We start from the raw sequence: 19,135 nt of genomic DNA, 5'->3' as shown, positions 1-19,135 counted from the left end.
GACTGACGCCCAGCCAGTCCCCGAGCAGCGATTGCTGCCCCCGGCCAACTCCCCCCAGCTTATATACTGCATATGATGTCATATGGTATGGAATATCCCTTCGGCCAGTTTGGGTCAGCTGTCCTGGCTGTGCCCCCTCCCAGCTTCTTGTGCATCTCCTCACTGGCAGAGCATGAGAAGCTGAAAAGTCCTTGACTTAGTATAAACACTGCTTAGCAACAACTAAAACATCAGTGTGTTATCACATTATTCTCACGTTAAATCCAAAACACAGCACTGTACCAGCTACTAGGAAGAAAATTAACTCTCTCCCAGCTGAAACCAGGACAAGCCCATCTTCCAAAAAGAAGGCTGGTGGGATTAATCAGAGCAGGTACTTTGCCGTTCCTCTAGCCTCTGATAGAGCAACTAGCAATGCAGAAAGCATTGAATCAGGGGAGATACAGCTCTCACACACTTGGGGAAGCTGGGACTTTCCCCCCATTTTCTCCCCTCCTAAAGACATCGCTAACATGGGGCTCCAGGTGCCCATTGCTCTGCAGTGCCCTGTCCCACTCACCTAGTTTTATTCTCAGTGCTGGGTGACACAGAGCAAGCATCTACTCCCTCTGAGGCCACAGAATGATGTTTGGCATTTGAATTGTACAATTCAATTGTACAATGTACAATTCAAAATCTGTACAATCACTTAGGGAATGTGCCTATGGGTTAAGAATAGAGTTAAAATGTCATGAAGTATGTATGTAGTGCACGAGACTGATGAAAAGTACATAAGATTAACGGAGAGGAAGAAGGACCCCATCCACTGTTAAAGACCTCCTTAGCTGTAAGCACTTCTATAACACCTAATTGACTGTGTGCCAAGTGCTAGAAGCTAAGGCTGCAGGTAAGCGTGTGTTCTGTTTAAGCCTACATGAACAGAAATATTTTCATCAGAATCGTATGCTCAAAAAACCGCACTGTTTTAATACAACAGTTTGATAATTATTTAAGGTATCTATAGAATGAGGTTTAAAATATAATTGTAAACCAGTACTCACTACTTGGGGTACTGAGTCAGTGAAGTAAAAGTTTTCATCTGAGTGCCAGGGCACCTTTGATTCAGTCACATAGGCATTTGGCAGACTGAAGGCAAGGGAAAGCTGCATCCCCTGATGTTTGGATACTAATTTTGCCAAGCGTCCTGGATGTGCCTGTAGCCTGCTGTGCTCTGTGCAGCAGCAGTGAAGCTAGAGGCAGCTGCTTTGGTATGAGGTGGACCCAGAACTGTGATGGACTTCTTAGACTTCTGCACAACCAGAAAAAGCTGCATAATCGATATGAGGCCTTGTTCAAGGGAAGCCTGTGAAATCATGGATGCCACATGTGCTCCTCCCCAGGTCTCATGCTGTGATTTTAATGAGTAATCAATAGCCAAGGCCTGTGCTGCTTTGTGGAAAGAGAAATACTGGGGAATATGTTGCACTAATAAGTTACAGAGTTTGAAAGCGCATGGTGTGTTTGTATTTTTAAATTTCTGGGGTGATAGGACTGCAAATCCTATGGCACATTTTGCGCCCGATTAATTTTATGGACTTCATTGGGTAAGTGTTGATTTATTTGCTGCATAAAATATCAATTTAAATGTAACTCTCTGTGCTTGCTAGTTTGTGGACATGGGGTGCCATTTTATTGGCTTGTGCAGATAGCTCACTGAATTTTTTAATTCTTTAATAAAAACTTCCAGCACAGCTGTGGTTTTGCTCTTCCTTGTGAGCATGCGTCAGCAGCAAGTGCTCTAGTGCAACAGCTCACAAATAGCTAGAAAGAAAAGAGTTTGTGAAAAGCACTGTCAAATCCACCAACCTTTCAGAAGGTACACACAGCCGCGCAGAAGCATACCTTGCCTGGCAGCCACAGCCCCTCACAAAGCAAAAGGCCCGAACAATAAAGAGAGAAGCAGCTGCAATGGCAGAGGCGAGAATGTGCACGAACCTGGTTTCCCTTACGGCTGGGACAGGCTCAAAGTGCGCTCACAGTCACATACTGTGGTCCAGATAAAAATTGTTAATTTGCAGTAACTTAATTGCTCTAAATCATGTGTCCATAGTCTTCGATGTTTACCAGAGTACCAAGGAAATCCTCATCAGTATTCTTCTGTCACAAATAGCTCAATGTTTTTCTGCTAAAGAAAACCCATTAAAAATAATAGAGCCAGAGTGGGGGAACAGCTTGTTCATGGAAACAAAGCTAAATGTAGGAAGAATGGATCCGGTAAGGAACAGATCAATGCAAAAGTGCTCTCTGTAGCAAAACGTAACTTCAACACTCAAGTCTGTTCAACTGTTGAACAGACTGATTCTGGAGTTCGCGTGGCATGGGGATGGTATGTATGTCACAGAGGCCTCTCTCATTTTATTTCAATGTTAGCTGCTGGTCCTCAGTGGGAAACCGCCAAGAGGGGCTGCAGCAGCTCTCCATCGGAGCCAACTGTGACAAGATTGGGACGATCCAGCACGAGTTTCTGCATGCCCTGGGATTCTGGCATGAGCAGTCACGGTCTGACCGAGACGACTACGTGTCCATCATCTGGGACAGGATTCAGCCTGGTCAGTCACTCCCCTGCTTTGCCTTTCAGGCTCTGGTGTTAGGGGGTTTAGCTGTGGAACGACCCTTCCGGGCATCCTTCAGTGGTCACACTATGCGCTCACCTGGGTTTAGTTTTCAAAGCCAGCATATCAATAAATTAAATATCAAGTGACAGCTATTTGGGACAGAAAGCCTCGTTTGTTGTTGCTATGGTTATTCCTTGTACCACAGCAGTTCCCAGAGACCTCACTAGAGATCTGAGTCCTGTTATGCTACATGTTGTACAGCAGAGCAACAGAAGAGAGTAATTTAGTTTGTTTAAATGAATACTCTAAAAGCACTGTTACTCTGGGAGCCCTTATCAAAACAAAAGTAATTGAAAAAAAATCCCACTCTGAAAAACCCAGTGCGACCAAAGCCAGTAGAAAATCTCCAGTGAAAACACCGGTCGTCCTCTTTCTCCCCGTCCGCTACACCCGGTGCGGGCAGCAGAGCTGAGACGGCAGAGCGTGCAGAGAGGGTGTGTGGAAAGGAGAGACCCCTTTCAGGGTCCGCATCACACGAGCGGTTACTTTGGCGATGCAGCTTGTGAATGTAAGTGTTGGCGTATTTGGCACAAACCTGACAGCTGGCACGGGGTTCCTCAGGACTCTGCTCGGTCTCTCCCTCTTCAGCTTGCCGTCGTCCCCTGTGACTTTCAGGCACCTCAAAAACAAAGTTACGCACACAGACTTGATTCTTTCCCAGCACAGGTACACACAAAAGACTGAAAAAACAGATAATGATTAAATCTAATGCATTCTTATTTAGTCATGATCAATAGTCAGGTGCATATGCAAGTATATATTACAGAAAATGACTTAGACTCTGTTATTTGATTTCCATTCTATTTTGCTGACTCTTTAATAACAAGGTGCGCTATTGTTAGCCATTTGAAACCACTGCAGCTATTCTATTTTGCTGACTCTTTAATGACAAGGTGCACTATTGTTAGCCGTTTGAAACCACTGCAGCTTTTTTACACTGACCACAATATAGTTACTGTATTTTGACTAATTTAAAACATTTAAAACTTTACCTCCCATTGGGTAGTTAGTAATGGTTTTCTGCTCATACTCCAGAAAATATCTGTAAAGTTAAATTCTGGAAGCTTATCCGATGACAACTCTAACTTGTTTATTATGAGCTAAAATGAGTAGTAATTAAACATCAGAGAATGCAGATTAGAAACAGGGAGGTATTACAGTTTCAAATTGCATTAATTTGAGTACTGAAACAGTATCTCCGCTTTTGGGTATCACAAGCCCATCAAAGTTTACGGGTAGTTTCACGGGGAAAAGATTTCTGGTAGCAAAAATCTTTCCTTCATCCAGCAGAAGTCATCATGTTATGTTCCAGTGGCTGAAAGAGGAAAGTAAATAACTCTAGACTAGAAATAAAATAGTTTTACAGAGTAAATGACTACAAAAAAAACCTTGGGGATCTGATGGATTCTCTGTCACGTTAAGTCTGTACATCGAAACTCGGTCCTCTTGGGCAACAAACAATCTTTCCTTTTATTTTTCCCATTTAGGTAAAGATCATAATTTCGAAAAATATGATGATAAAACTTCAGACTCCCTGAATGTTCCCTATGACTATACTTCTGTGATGCACTATAGCCAAAATGCATTCAGGAACGGAACTGAACCCACCATCGTCACTAACATACCAGACTTCATGGATGTAATAGGACAGCGAATGGATTTCAGTGATTATGATCTCCAGAAACTGAACCGGCTATACAGTTGCTGTAAGTTTCTCCATTTCTTTTAAATTTTTTGCTTCGGGCATTTGAAAGAACTGAGGGTGATACATACATGCTGGACTCATCCAGCCACAAGCGAAAGAGATGCTAACGTATTTGGAGAAGTGAATTGTGTTAAAAACACCAGAAATAATGGTACAGCTAGAAATAACATAGCCCTCCTGCAGAAACACTGCTGTGTAGCAGAGTTTTCTGTGTAATTTTATCTGACCTTTAGTTAAAAACCAGCTTCACTCAGCAGCTGATTTTTGTTCATCCCTTGGGTGGCTGTTTAAAATGTGTGCTTCTGCAAAAAGCTTTTTGTTTTTTCCCCCATTCTTCCGCAGCTGTTGCTCAGACACTGTACAGAAATGACTATCTTTGCTGTGGCTATCGTACCTACTCCGCTCTCATGCAATCAGTGAGACAGAGCGTGTGTTCATGCAAATAGGGGACAGATGCTGTTAGGAAGAAAATGCGAGCTTTTAAAATTTTTATTTTTAGTTTCAAACCCAGTCTCTTACAAAAGTGGTCAAAAGAGTTATTCTGCTTGTGTGGGATTTATTTTAGAAAGCTGAGTGAAAGTAAGAGACAAAGAAATATAGATAATTCTATTACCAAACTGGAATATAATTCTGGAATTGTGACTGAATCAAAGGTGCCCTGGCACTCAGATGAAAACTTTTACTTCACTGACTCAGTACCCCAAGTAGTGAGTACTGGTTTACAATTATATTTTAAACCTCATTCTATAGATACCTTAAATAATTATCAAACTGTTGTATTAAAACAGTGCGGTTTTTTGAGCATACGATTCTGATGAAAATATTTCTGTTCATGTAGGCTTAAACAGAACACACGCTTACCTGCAGCCTTAGCTTCTAGCACTTGGCACACAGTCAATTAGGTGTTATAGAAGTGCTTACAGCTAAGGAGGTCTTTAACAGTGGATGGGGTCCTTCTTCCTCTCCGTTAATCTTATGTACTTTTCATCAGTCTCGTGCACTACATACATACTTCATGACATTTTAACTCTATTCTTAACCCATAGGCACATTCCCTAAGTGAAATAAGCCTCAGTCATGCAGTCATATTGAAATTAGTGACAAAACTGCCACCACTCTCAGTGCAATCAGGATCTGCCCTGCTCCCCAGTCTGTCCCTTGGCTTTGTCTGGTGCACGATATTCGCAGAGCCGTAAGTGGTCTTCAGATCAGCCACCATTTGCCTAAGTGACCCCTGTGCCTGGGCGGACGGGTGCTTCACAGGTCCCAGCCCTTGCCCACCCAGCTGCTAGACTGATCCTTTCAGGTTAGAGGGAAGACTGAGAACGCCAAACATGGTTTGGGTGGCAGATATCCTCCCAGAGGAATCAAAAGATTACTTCTGTTGCTGAACATGATTTAAGGAGAAGTTTAAGCTGAATTTCTGCTGAAGGCCCGTGTAGTTAGCAAATTGCATTAAAAATAGGAAACTTGGTTCTTAAATTGAAAAAAAACAACCAAACATGAGAAATCCTGACCGATACTTTAGTGCTGTTCGGATCTCTTCTTCAGGACTGTCTTTCAGGCCATATGATGACAGTAGATTTTAGTTTGCTTTCCCTTTCTAGCATATGACTTAACAGAACTGACCATGAGGTTTCCCTCAGACACTGGAAGTTAGGACTCACCACTCATTGCCCCTGTATTTTTTTCCAAGTCCAGCCTTTTATTACATACCAACAAAGTATCTGGCTTTTGGTGCAGACGGAGTTCAAAACCCCCCTCAAGCAGTGTCCCCTTCCCCTATCTCATTAATTAATCTAAGAAATACATGGTAAGCTGTTGAGTCTTGCTTTTCTCTCTTCCTGTTGTTCAGGTCACCACTCCATGCCAGCCAGCACTTTCTAATTAAGGCAGTTAGGCTACTGCTTTTCTGTTTGGGCAAATTGACGTCATATTTTGTTTTGTATTTTGATTTCAAAGAGTTCTTTCATCTAATAATCCTCCATTTTTTATTACCTTCTTGCTGACACCCTAGCTGGGTTTTTTTCTTTCTCCAGCAGTCAATATAACATTTACTATGAGAATATTTTCTTGTTTTTTACAACATCATACCAACACTATATCTTAAAAGGTGTCAGTCATACAACACTTGTGATAGCCTTGCAACCTCTAGAGGATTGTTAGCTTTCTATGAGGACAGTACAAAACATCTCAGCAGTGCAACTGATTTGGCAGCAGTTCATACTTAAGTGCTTCCCTGGGCTACCACCTAAGTGAAGCATTTGGCGTGACATTGAGGTTGATTTTTCCAATACTCAAGGTCCTTTTTGTGGTGCAATGAAACCTTTAAACTTGCCATAATATTTTATACATAGTTTGAAAAGCAATAATCATGAAGCATTTTATTAACTTAGTTGTTTTCAAATCACAGCCGGTGTTACACAGAGCTCAGACATGGCACAATGAGAAACAAATCTAAGAATAGGGATGAACCTGGACTGTGTCTTCCCTCACCCACCCAGGGTTTGCTTTAGACAGAGAAAACATTTCATACAGTGTTTTCCCTTTCCAACTGCACAGTCTGCCTTCACTTAATTTTTCACTTGTTATATGCAAGACATCTTAAAAATTTGCATGAGATGAGGTATTCACTGGTCCCAAATGCACCTTTGCCAAATGTTTTTTTCAATTCAGCATGTTGAAAATCAAGGTTTGCTTATTGCAGTGAAATAACTTCTGCTGTACTATATTTCAAAATAAGCACTTCAGCCGATACATTAGTGAACTTTTATCAAAACCTGTGGCCAGGTGTGGACTGGCCCAAAGAAAGCAGAGGAATGAATGGGAACTCTCAGGACCTTTTGACTGTGAGAAGGTTGGTGGGTTGGGGCTGGTATTAGTGTTCCTTTTATAAATAAAAGATGTGATATGGTAATTAGCTGGCACCCTCCTGTGCTTGCTAAGTGCCCAGAGTGGTCCTGACGACATCTTATTAATGTCAGTGTTAATCGCCAAATGCTTTGAGTTCCTGAACGTTATACCTATGAATGTTGATGACCATGATTGATGAAGCCGCTGATTATTTGGTGTTTGCATTTAGTCTTTCTCTGCTCTTGGCTTTGGACATTCAGAATTAAAATGTATGTCATATGATAGAGATTCACGACTTTTTTTTTTTTTTTTTAAATGTTATAGCCTCCTCCCTAAGTTTCATGGACACATGCAGTTTTGAACTTGAAAATATATGTGGCATGATTCAAAGTTCAGATGATAACAGTGATTGGCAGCGTTTGTCTCAGGTTCCTGCTGGGCCAAATAGTGATCACACTAATATGGGAGAATGCAAAGGTATGAGAAAAGACTGTTCTTATCTCTCTGGGAAGTATTTTCTGCAGAGGCATGTGAGTTGACTTCGATCTTGGCCGTGTTCTCTGTTTATTTGTTGATGAATTAGTTTATTTTTTAACCAAGCAACATAAATCTACATACTTCGGGACATCATGTGATAAGTTCGATTTTGTGCTTATTTGAGAAGATTGAATGTCCTTTCCTCTTTTCATCTGTTTTCTAGACTTAATGACACATCCTGACATGAGAACTATATAAAATGTTCTAACCTATGGTACAGGCACACCAGAAAGACTGCTGATTTTCTGAATAATTGCTCAGGAAGCCTTTGGAAAGGATTGGGATTTAGAAATTATGTATATTATCAGAGCTCAGGTGAACAATTCATTGAGAATATAGCCAGTTGTTTCTGAACCTGTCAGAGAAAACTTAATGAGTACAGGAGCTTAAACCAGTCCTCCAGAGAGAGGGAGTCATCTGTGAATTACTGGCCCTGGGTAAAGAGTAAAAGCCTGTGCTTTTGAGTACAAATTGCTAGAGATAGGCAAATGAAGGAAAAACTTGCAAGGAGAACAGTTCTGCCTCTGGAGAATGTAAACAGGTAACAGGTAACAGTCCTCAGCCTGAGGATTTGTACAGGGTCTAGCTTACCCTGACATTGACTTGACCATGTCTTCTAGTGGTATTACAATATAGTGTTAGGAATATAGGTACGTGAGGAAAATTTTAGGTTCTGTCTCCTCTACCGTTCATTTCTCATTGACTTTTGACAGATTCTGGCTACTTCATGCATTTCAACACCAGCGCTGGAGCAAAGGGAAGCACAGCTGTCCTGGAGACCCGAATTCTGTATCCTAAAAGGGGCTTTCAGTGCCTACAATTCTATTTCTACAACAGTGGTCATGAAAGCGACCGTCTGTATGTCTGGGTCAGGGAGTATACTTCAGCCCACCCGAACGGTACTTTGAGACTCATTGAAGAGATAAAAGGTATGGAATAAAATTGCATTTTGGTTTAGTCTATACTCAATATCCTTTTCAAAGTACTGGGGGAAAATATTGTAGCAAATTGACTCATCTCCTAGTGTTATTCTTTGACTTCTTCTCTAACTATGTGATTGATTCTCTGCTGGTGAAATTATACTTGATGGATCCTCAGTCAGCCGTTTTTCTATAATATAATCAATTACCACAAATTACAAACTCTGGCGTTATCAAGATAGTTTTCTCACCAAAATAGCTAAAATTCCATGAGCAGTCATTTTAACTGTTCTAGAATCGCTGGTATCAATAGCAACAGATGAAGCTGGTCGTTAGAGTAAATTACAATGAATAAGAAAGTAATAATAAAGACATGGAAAGTATAAGTGCCCTGGAATACCTAACATATCAGTTTAAAAAAGATAAATAAAATATAACTTACTTTTTAAACAAGGTTTGAAATGACTTAACTGAAATATATGGGCAACAGATCACGGTTTGAGTTGTAATTTGAAGAAAATTAAGTTCTTGTGGTTTTAGAAGCCTTTGGCCTACAGAATGAGCAACTGAGGTCAGTTAATGGACAAGAGCTCTTTGAGCTAGAATTGCCAAAGTCACCTTATGATTAAATTACTTTCTCAAATATTTAACTATTACTTGGTCTCCATTACAGCTACAACTAGTTCAATCTTCTGGTTACATAAGGGATTGAGCGAGTTCTTTTACAAAATAGGTATCAAGTCCACTTCTTCCTCTTTTTGTCCCTTTAGGCTCAGCTACTGCTCATGACTGTTTTTCTTTTCTTTTTTTCCACTCTTTTCTTCACCCTGATGCTTTCATCATCCCTGTGTGCTATCAGGAATCATATAGGTGAATATAAGTGTCAGGGCTGCTAAAGCAGATGTAAATTTCAGATTAGTCTGAGCCTTCCAAGCTCTTTTGAACCCTACTTTGAAGCCAAGATTAATTTCTCCGCACTTCAGCCTTCTTCACAAATACTCTTTCATGTATATTAGGTCCCATCTCCCATTCCCTCTTTCTCAAGTCCATAATTTCCTTTTAAGTCTCTGATCTGATATGTGTGTCCAAATGGGCACCCTACTTCGACAATCTCTGGTAAAACTTTCAGGAATGGTTTAAGATCATTTCTCCCCCAAGCTGTCTCACTTCTCTCATGTGAGAAGTTACCCTCACCAACACAGAGTCAACAGGCTGGAAGAAGCACCAAGACTACAGCCCTTTCCAGCCATGATCTGACATCCTGGCTGAGTTGCTTATGGGTATGCACTGAACCACCACGCTTAAGAGGCTGAGGGACAAGCCCTGAACCTTTTCTGCTGCTCTGCGGCTGCTGTGGCTGCCTTCAGCTGACAAGCCCTGAACCTTTTCTGCTGCTCTGTGGCTGCTGTGGCTGCCTTCAGCCGGAGGCAGGGGAGGCTGTGGGAGTGGGACATTTTACAGCACAGTAGCTGGTCTGCTCGTTGAACATGCATCAGAAACCCCAGTCTTGCATATAATCTGTGCAGTTCAAAAAAACTTTAGTTAACGCAGAAGGCAATTTAATGGAAAATAGTGGGGTGCTTTTGTTCTTGTTTCTGGGTTCATTTTTTTCCTCCTAATTGTAATGGTGATGAAAAATGGCAAGAAATTAAGACTGATATCTGATATCCATTGTGTTGTGTTTAGAACTGTTAGGAAAGCAAAGCATGAGTTCTGTACCTGGGATTGGCACTGCCTATTCTGTAAACGCAGCTGAAAGTCTGTTCTTCCATGCAGGTGAACATAAACCAGACAGCAAAAGAAACTGTTTTGCTGTATGCACTATTAACAAAGGATGTCCTACCTTCACTTGCCTTACAAGGCCCCTGTGCAGAGGTCTTTGCTTTTGCGTACACTACTCTTGGAGTCAAGTGGAATTTGCTAGTGCAGGCACTTTGGGATGCAGCACCAGACTCGCAGTGAGGTTTTATCACATGAAGTAGGTTTTGCAAATGACTGGCTTTAATTTGAACTTAGTACCATTAACCATTTGATGGGTGAATAGTGCTTCTGCATAGGGAAACTTCCAACAAGCCATTTAAATATACAAAAACAACTGAATGAACAAATCTTGTAGTTCTAGGCTCCCAGAATCCTCTGTAGCATTTTTTGTTGAGACACGTTGTTATTCAGTTATTTGAATATACTTTGCTCTGAATTTTTTTCTTTTTAATAATACAGGTGACAGCCATCTTTGTGCATTTCATTATCACAACATTTATACTAATTTAATGTAATGTTCTTTAAAAATATAAAAGAAAAAGCAGTCTTAAAAAACATTAACACTCTTTTCACTCAAATTAAAGAGCTGCTATATGTATTAAACCTGTTGAAAAACTGAATTGAGAAAATATGATCTTGCACTGAAAACATAACATCTACAGGAGAAATTTTCCATCACATCAGTGCCGGTGGAACTGAGAGATTCTTACATAGCATTGGTATAGGGTCTGTAGACCTGTGCAGTGTTTGACTGTACTGCTTACTCAGAAATCCCTTGTTTTTCAGGTTCACCTGCAACTTACTGGCAGCTGCATCATGTTTCTTTGAATGTCACAAGTAAATTCCGGGTCGTGTTTCAGGGCATGAGAGGAAGTGGCTTATCAAACGGAGGCCTCTCTATTGACGACATCAATTTGTCAGAAACTCAGTGTCCCCACCACGTCTGGCACATCAGAAATTTCACACATCTTCTCAACACAAGTCCAGCAGGGACAGCAGGAAGAATATACAGTCCACCTTTTTACTCTAGTAAAGGATATGCTTTTCAGGTCAGCTTGTATGTAAATGGTACCACTGATAACCCATTTAATTTAGCAATGTACTTGCACCTGATTTCTGGAGCAAATGATGATCAGTTGCAATGGCCCTGTGCGTGGCAACAAGGTACCATGATTCTGCTTGACCAGCATCCTGATATTCGTCAACGGATGTCAAACCAAAGAAGTATAACAACCGACCCTCTGAAATTATCAGGTTAGTTAAAATCAGATGTGCTATCCAGTACGTTTAAAACACAGCCAAAAGATAAGGAGTCAAATTTTCTCTTTGTGTAGATTAGTGCAGGTTTTTTAGCTTCTGGAATGTTTCATTTGTTTGCAGCAACGATATAATTGAAGAAAAAATTGAACATACAAGTAGGTTAAGCTGGGACCCTGGATTTCAAAGTTGATTTGCATAAGAAATAGGTGGATGATCCACGCCTAAAATTTCTTTCATATGCTCTGTGAAGATGCATTTATATCTGCTTTAATGAGAATGGAAGTTTTCCAGAAGACTTGAAAAGAAAAATACTGAATTAACAATACACACAGTTCGTACCAGATAAAAGCGCAGCTATTAAACAAATCCCCTCCCTCCTTGTAAAAGGTACAGTGGTGTCAGCACAAATCTCCAGATGGACAAAGTACTGATTCATAATACATAATCTGTACTCGTTCAAGGTATGAGAAGATAAGGAGAAATTGTCCACAGTAACTTGGAAAAGAAGCAGTTGAGGTAAAGATGTAACTCTGAGAAATGGTAGGAATCTCTATAAAGAGAGATATTAAAGAAAAACCCCATATTCATCATTGGATAAAGACTGGATTTAAGCCAAAATTACTTTCTGCATTGATTATAAGAGTTTTGCCAAAAGAAACCACCTCCACCACTGAATTAGTTTCCTGGGCTTTCAGACCGTAACATTAGTCAAGGAAGGAAGGCACAAAAATGTCTAACTCACAGTATTATTTTTAAAAATTTATGATTTACATTCATTTTTCTATGACACTGTCTCTACGTGAAAACAATGCAGGTAATCTAGAAAGACTAAATGTTCTCCCCTGTAAATGAAAGACGCATCACACCAAGTCTTCCATAGATGGTTGACATTTTCCCCATGCTCTCTGCTGTTATGGCCACAGTGCTCAGCCCTTTTCCTTCCCTGACCCTGTGGACACGCAGCCTGTTTGCTCCTTCTCCCTTGTTTATTCATATATTGCTAATAGTCCCAGATTCCCAAGAGAAGCCTTGTAACTCCTATTCTTTCTCTAACCAGCAGTGGTGTTGGAGCAGGCAGTTTCTTCTCCCTCTGTCAGATACTTTCATAGGCAATCAGGCTCAGCTTTGAGATTTAGAACAGGGTTTGATGGAGGGGACATCAGTGGCCAGTGACCGTTCAGATTGTTCACGTGCCCTCTGCCCTACATCCACATCAAGAGATGCTCTTTTTTGAGAAGCACTGAATTATTTCATTTTACAGATGATTCATGTGCTCCTCATCTTCCTGCCCACTACACTTCAAAAGAACTAAAAAGAAAATACAACAGGTTTTCAACTAGCTCACCAATAACCTCATCTCCAGCAGGCTCTTTTCTCAATACCTCAGGCTAAACCAAGCCGTTGAAGATCTCCATTGTCTTCTGCATCTCATCAGTGTGGTATCTCAGGCAAAAAAATCTGCAAATATTGTAGGCAGGTCCAGCATTGCTCCTACACCTTGAGTTTCAGGTAATTTATTGTCTTCTCCATATTCATGACATCCATGACCAACTAAGCAGAAGCAGACAAAGTAGGATGCAATCTGTCTTGGTTGTTGAGAGAGGCCTCAATACTACTTTGCAGAAGAGATTATCTGAGAAGGAAGGGACCCTATTGAGAAAGAAACCCAGAGTGGTCCCACACTCACATTCAGTGTTTTTTTTTTCCAGATTCCTCATCAACTTATTTTTGGGATAGGCCAGATAAAGTGGGATCCATAGCATCTTTTCCCAATGGAACTACATTCATGAGAGGTCCAGGAAGTGGAACGAGTACATTCTTAACTCATCAGAGACTTAGAAGCCGCAACTTTATTAAAGACGACGGTGTTTATATTCTTTTAACAATGGAAGGTATGTAAACATAGCTGATATTCTTTATGATACAGTAAACATGGAGTGTCACATACTTACTAAGTCACTAGTGCTGTAGATATAAATACACATGATGTACTTTGCAAATGAGCAGTTCTGGAACTACGCATGTATCTAAAGTCAAATCATATGTTTGGATAAATTTGTGGATAGGTACATGCACTGTATAATTCCTTTATCTCGTGTGAAGGTGTATAAAATGATGCTAATCTTGTGCAAATTATTTTGAATAGAGTACTTTGAATAAAATTGTCTGTTTCTGAAAAAATCTAGAGGACATTTCCAAAATACATCATGCTCCTGAAAGGTAAAAAAGACTACTTATCCATTATACCTGTGGACAGGCTTATTGCTCTTTACTATTAGAACTTATCATTAGAATAAGAAGAAAAATAACATGAAGTAAAGACCTTATTTCTTGTGTTTTTATCGTGCAGATATATCACATCTACTATCAACTCAGCCAAGTGTTTCACCTACCTTTGTTGTGAATACGTCCAGTGCCAACACCATCAAACCTACCTCTAACACCACTGCCACCAAGCCTACCATGAGGCCTACTGCCACCACAACAGCCTCTGTCACCCTGACCGAAAAGCCAGAGCTTCCCAATTCCTGCCTAGACAACCCTTGTGAAAATGATGGTGTCTGCGTTATTGTAGACAGAGCACCAGTGTGCAGGTAACTGCCTTTATTCACTCTCAAATGCAATTTTAGGATGAGTAATGAAAGTTTCTAGTAGAATAAATCTTTGTTCCTAATGAAAGGAAAGATAGACTATAGCTGATTAAGGCAAATATTTCCAACTGCTACTGTGAGACTAAACTTATGCCCAGTTTGGGCAACAAAGCTCCTGACCTCAGCATTTGACCATGTTGAAGTACTCTGCTTGACTTCCCTGTAAATTATATTTTAAATGTTTTTATCATTTTCAGTAGTGTATTAGTCCAATGTTGTAAAATGGACTGTGCATCTCCCTAGAAGTCCCTATAACAAAATTTATAAGAGCTAAATATAAATGCAGTTGAAACAAAATAGCATTTATATCCATAGAAAAGATGTTTAATACTTGGCAGGCAGGAAGCAGCATAGACATTATTTTAGAATATGATTCAGAAATATTGTGTAGTGTAAATTATGACCATGAATTACCAAAGTGTAGTTGCTTGCCTTTGAAACCAGAGATGAAGGCTGAGGACTAAAAAGTTTGTTTGCCCTGCAAGAAAATTAATATGAACTTTTATTTAATTCTCTGTGGATACATTTATGTAACCCACCTGGCTGATGAGCATTGTTCCAGCTCTTAAACAAGCTCTAGGGCTGAAGATAGTGACCTTATGTGATGCTGTGCCGGGGCAGGTAGACTGGGGGAGTGCTGTGAGGCAAATGTCTAAAGGCTGAGAGCACCGAGAGTCAGGATGACTCATTAAGTGTTATATTTCCCCATTTAGAAACCTTTTAAAAAACAATTCTTGTGCAACCCATCAGAAACAGGTCACAAATATGAGTAAATGTCAAGAAGCTCTTCCAAGAAGACAAAAAAAAGTTATGCTAAGTGTTATGCCTGATTTCAAAATTATGGAAAGAAAACTTTTATTCTCTGACATCTCTGGATTATTTGAAGCGCTAGTGCCTATGCGACCTACTTTCCGTCCTAGAGAAGTGTGTGACCAGCAGTCAGTTTCCACTCCGATTTTCTATTGGGAAACAAGGGGGAATGTGATACATAACTCTGTTTAAGCCGGATCACATTAAGTCCCCCAAAAGTCAGTATCCTTGCAGCACACTGCAAACCCCATTTTCAGGGTTGAACACATAGTTCTGAATAAATGGCTTAGACAGGAACTAGAAAAACAGTAACATTAGGCACAACCAGGGTTAGAAAGACACGGCAGGTGTGCACTCAACAGTACTGCACATATGGGGTTTTTTTCAGTTAGGTCATTGGGACCCTCATATACTCACTATAAAATGTTTCGGAGCTGATAGTGATGCTGGATAAGGTGAAGGAATCAAGGCCTGGAGGTTGTTTTTAGTCCTAAAACCAGATGACTGCTAGGATGTTAATTTCTTTTCTTACCTTAAGACACGGCAGGTGTGCACTCAACAGTACTGCACATATGGGGTTTTTTTCAGTTAGGTCATTGGGACCCTCATATACTCACTATAAAATGTTTCGGAGCTGATAGTGATGCTGGATAAGGTGAAGGAATCAAGGCCTGGAGGTTGTTTTTAGTCCTAAAACCAGATGACTGCTAGGATGTTAATGTCTTTTCTTACCTTCTTGGGGGAGGGCAGAGGCAGCTCATACAAGTTCTTTAAATTTGAAAATAAGCCCCTTTTGGCAATGAGAAGGTCTGATCAGAACATACCACATCTACTAGTGGAGAAGTACTGAGCAGGGAAAGGGGAATGTGGTGGGAACATCTTCGGCCAGCTCAGTCCTAGAACTGGGGAATTCCTGCACCTAAGCTTTGGTTCAGCTGCTATCTGGTCAGAGATGCCTTGAGAGTCCGGCCTGTGGTCTCCACCCCATTTATCTCACAGGTTCGAATTGCTGCATAAGGTGAGCTTAGAATTAAAAAAGCAAAGAACGCATGAGGAAACAGGTGGATGAAGTTTTCTGAAGGGTAGTAAATGTGGCTTCATTGGATAAAATAGCAGCGTAAAATTTCTGGACGACTTGCCCTAGGAGCTTATTCAACTCCTTCCTATAAAGGCTTTTTTAAATTGACTGACTGAAGAAAATAGAAGGGCTTTGTGTAAAAGCTGAGCATGACAAAAGGCAGAACTGCATCAGGGTATGAGGGTAACTAGTAATAGTGGAAGCAAATATTACATGACAGTGGTCCTAGAGACAGGTATCAGTTTCATGGAGCAGAAAGTGAGTTTTCTATCAACAGCAGTGCTATAAACTTCAAGGAAAAGGAAGCAGATAAGTGAAGTGAGTGATCCAGAGGGCATCTCTATTGGTAGCAAAAGATGACCATTCTGTAGGAGCAGCTCTATAGATCAGCTGCGGCCAAGAGTTAAGCAGCCAAAAGGATCAGGATAGCGCTTGGGGTTTTTGGCAAAGGCTCTCTCTGAAGACATGACCTGTAAAACAGCAGGAAGCTGAAAGAAGCACATCCAGATGTGTAAGGACAGTAGGCCACTCAAGACATCTTTAAAATAGAAGTCCATTTTAAGATAACTTCATTATGCTTTGGGATATAGAAACAGCGTATCAGAGATGCCGGTTTTTTTCAGTAGCCCTTTTCATGCCTTTAATCTTTAGGTGATACCACGTGTTTGTTCTTTTACTTTCTAGATGTCCAGCAGGTGACAACTGGTGGTACATGGGAGAAAGGTGTGAAAGGAAAGGCTCAACTCAAGAAAATACTATAATAGCTGTTTCTTCCACCATATCTGTATTTATTGTAATGCTTATTGTCACTATCACAACCGCGGTGTGCCTTAAAAAGAAATACAGCCAAGGAAAGGAAAATGGTGAGAGCCTGACTCTGAAAGAAGTAAGTATTTTGCCTTTTTCAACAATGATATATATATATTTACTAAAAATAAACAAATCCAGTAAAAGTAAATTGGAGGATGTCACATTTTTAAAGTCCGAAGACTCCAGCTTAGGAATTAAAGAGCTCCATTAAGTGCTACGAATTTATCAAACACCATAAAGCCACTTCATTCAAAACCTGTTCTCCTCCTCCACCCCCACCACTCTTACTGCCTTGATGGCAGCCTACATTGAGTGGGAGAGTGTGAACAAAGGGGCTCATTTTCAATTTGTAACTAAACCATGTCTTCCACCTAGTGGACTTGTATTTCATCTATTACTGCATTTTCTACTAAAGATCTCCCCTTAAAACACCATGGTACTAAAAAACCCAATACAAAATGTCAAAATAAAAAGCAAATATAAAAATCAGTTTCCCTATTCAATGGCCATTTTTTATACAAGGAAAAAAGTAGCCATGGAAATCGTGACTTAAGGAGAATTAAAAGAAGACAGCAGATTAAAACTATCTGAATTACTGGATCAGAAAGGACATGTAGTGAATAGCAGAGACATTTGGGCAGGTTTTGATAGGAAGTTTCATAAAGTCCCAGGCATCTGGACTCTTAGTTTAAACAGAGATTTAGTCTTGGAAATAGTAAGAATGACATAAGTTAGAGGGACTCACAAGGCACAGGAGAAATTTTGTAAGCAAACTGAAGAGGAATGGCCTTCCAGAGAGTAGACTTCCATTTTTAATTTTGTCCTAGTATTCTTTACGTGGTGTCCTGTTGAGGTGCAGTACCTCAGTGCAATGCCAGATACTTGGCACTGTTACTTTATGACCTTCCAATAAATTATTTTAGTTTCTTTGTAAGTAACGCTCTTACATTATACACATATTTCCCTTCCCTACAAGCTTTTGAGATGTGGCTTTGATTTTTTTTTCCCCATTTAGAATAAAACATCCTTCTGAAGATAATGCAAACAAACATCAAAGACTCAAGATGAACATCACTCGAAAACCACAACTACGTCATCATTCTTTCTGTTACTTTTATCTCAACCATCATGATAAAGGTTTGTAAAGTCTGGAAAATAATTAATCATCTGGATAAAATACTGTGCTAAAGTCAGTAAAGTGTCTGACAGTGTTGTGTATCACCATGCAATGGAGAAAGATGGAAATATGTTGTGTGACATGCCTGCCCTGTCCTTTAAGTCTACCTGAACATGAAGAAACATGTAAAACTGCATCCCGAATTTCAATCAACACAATGAAGTCTAGGTTTGCTATCTTATCAGATACAGATGTCTATAATAAAAGGGATCTGGACCCTGTAATCATGGGGTACCCAGTGGTTCTGAGTCCTGCAACAGCTGGCACTCAGTAGTGTGAGGGTATGTGGAGTGTGGGAGCATCTGGTTCATTAAGTTATATTTGGTTGTGATCTACTCACGATAAAAGGAATAACAAGTAATGAGGAAAGTGATAAATTAACCACACAGACACACAAACATTAATGAGGAAGTCACAACAGAGGCAATAATGGAGACCCAGAATGTTTCAGCCATGTTTGGTTGTTGATCCATTAAAGGAACTACTCAGGCAGAGCCTTCAAGAATGTCAACCTGAACAACAATTTTTAACTGATAGCAAGGGGGAAACATGATTAACATGATTATTATGGGATACTTGAGGCTGCTTGGGATATGGGCTATCAGAAGAGGCTTGTGGACTTACTTATGTAAAAATGACTATGGGATGTTCAGGGGAAGGGCCAAAGGATCCAAAGAAAAGGGGAAGGATCATGGTGGATCAGAGAGGAACCAGTGTGGGAAAATGGTGCCAGCAGCTGGAGAGACCAGCCTGCAAAAGAGATCTGTGTGCCAATGACCAGAGGAGACCACAGGTGTTAGGGCTTGTTGGTCTAGGTACTAGCACATGGAGGACTGGCATGCAAGAGTCTGTGTGCCAGTAACTGGAGGCCTGTGGGCGGTAGGGCTTGTAGGTCTAAACCCCAGCGACTGGAGGGACT

At 40.4% G+C, this 19,135-nt stretch overlaps 1 protein-coding gene across 1 annotated transcript in view; it reads left to right on the top strand.

The window, feature by feature from the left end:
- Positions 1-18,072, top strand: part of MEP1B (meprin A subunit beta) — a 28,694-nt gene extending 10,622 nt beyond the window's left edge. The window contains exons 7-15 of the mRNA XM_009285658.1: positions 2,410-2,588; positions 4,142-4,360; positions 7,537-7,689; positions 8,463-8,678; positions 11,217-11,684; positions 13,400-13,582; positions 14,041-14,284; positions 16,914-17,115; positions 18,055-18,072. Of these exons, the coding sequence (XP_009283933.1) occupies positions 2,410-2,588; positions 4,142-4,360; positions 7,537-7,689; positions 8,463-8,678; positions 11,217-11,684; positions 13,400-13,582; positions 14,041-14,284; positions 16,914-17,115; positions 18,055-18,072 (1,882 nt within the window). The remainder of the gene's footprint in view (positions 1-2,409; positions 2,589-4,141; positions 4,361-7,536; positions 7,690-8,462; positions 8,679-11,216; positions 11,685-13,399; positions 13,583-14,040; positions 14,285-16,913; positions 17,116-18,054) is intronic.
- Positions 18,073-19,135: the final 1,063 nt, after the last annotated feature.

The sequence above is a fragment of the Aptenodytes forsteri genome, unplaced genomic scaffold (assembly GCF_000699145.1).
Source record: "Aptenodytes forsteri isolate BGI_AS27 unplaced genomic scaffold, ASM69914v1 Scaffold23, whole genome shotgun sequence".
NCBI lineage: Eukaryota > Metazoa > Chordata > Aves > Sphenisciformes > Spheniscidae > Aptenodytes > Aptenodytes forsteri.
This window is presented reverse-complemented; position numbering and strand designations above follow the sequence as displayed.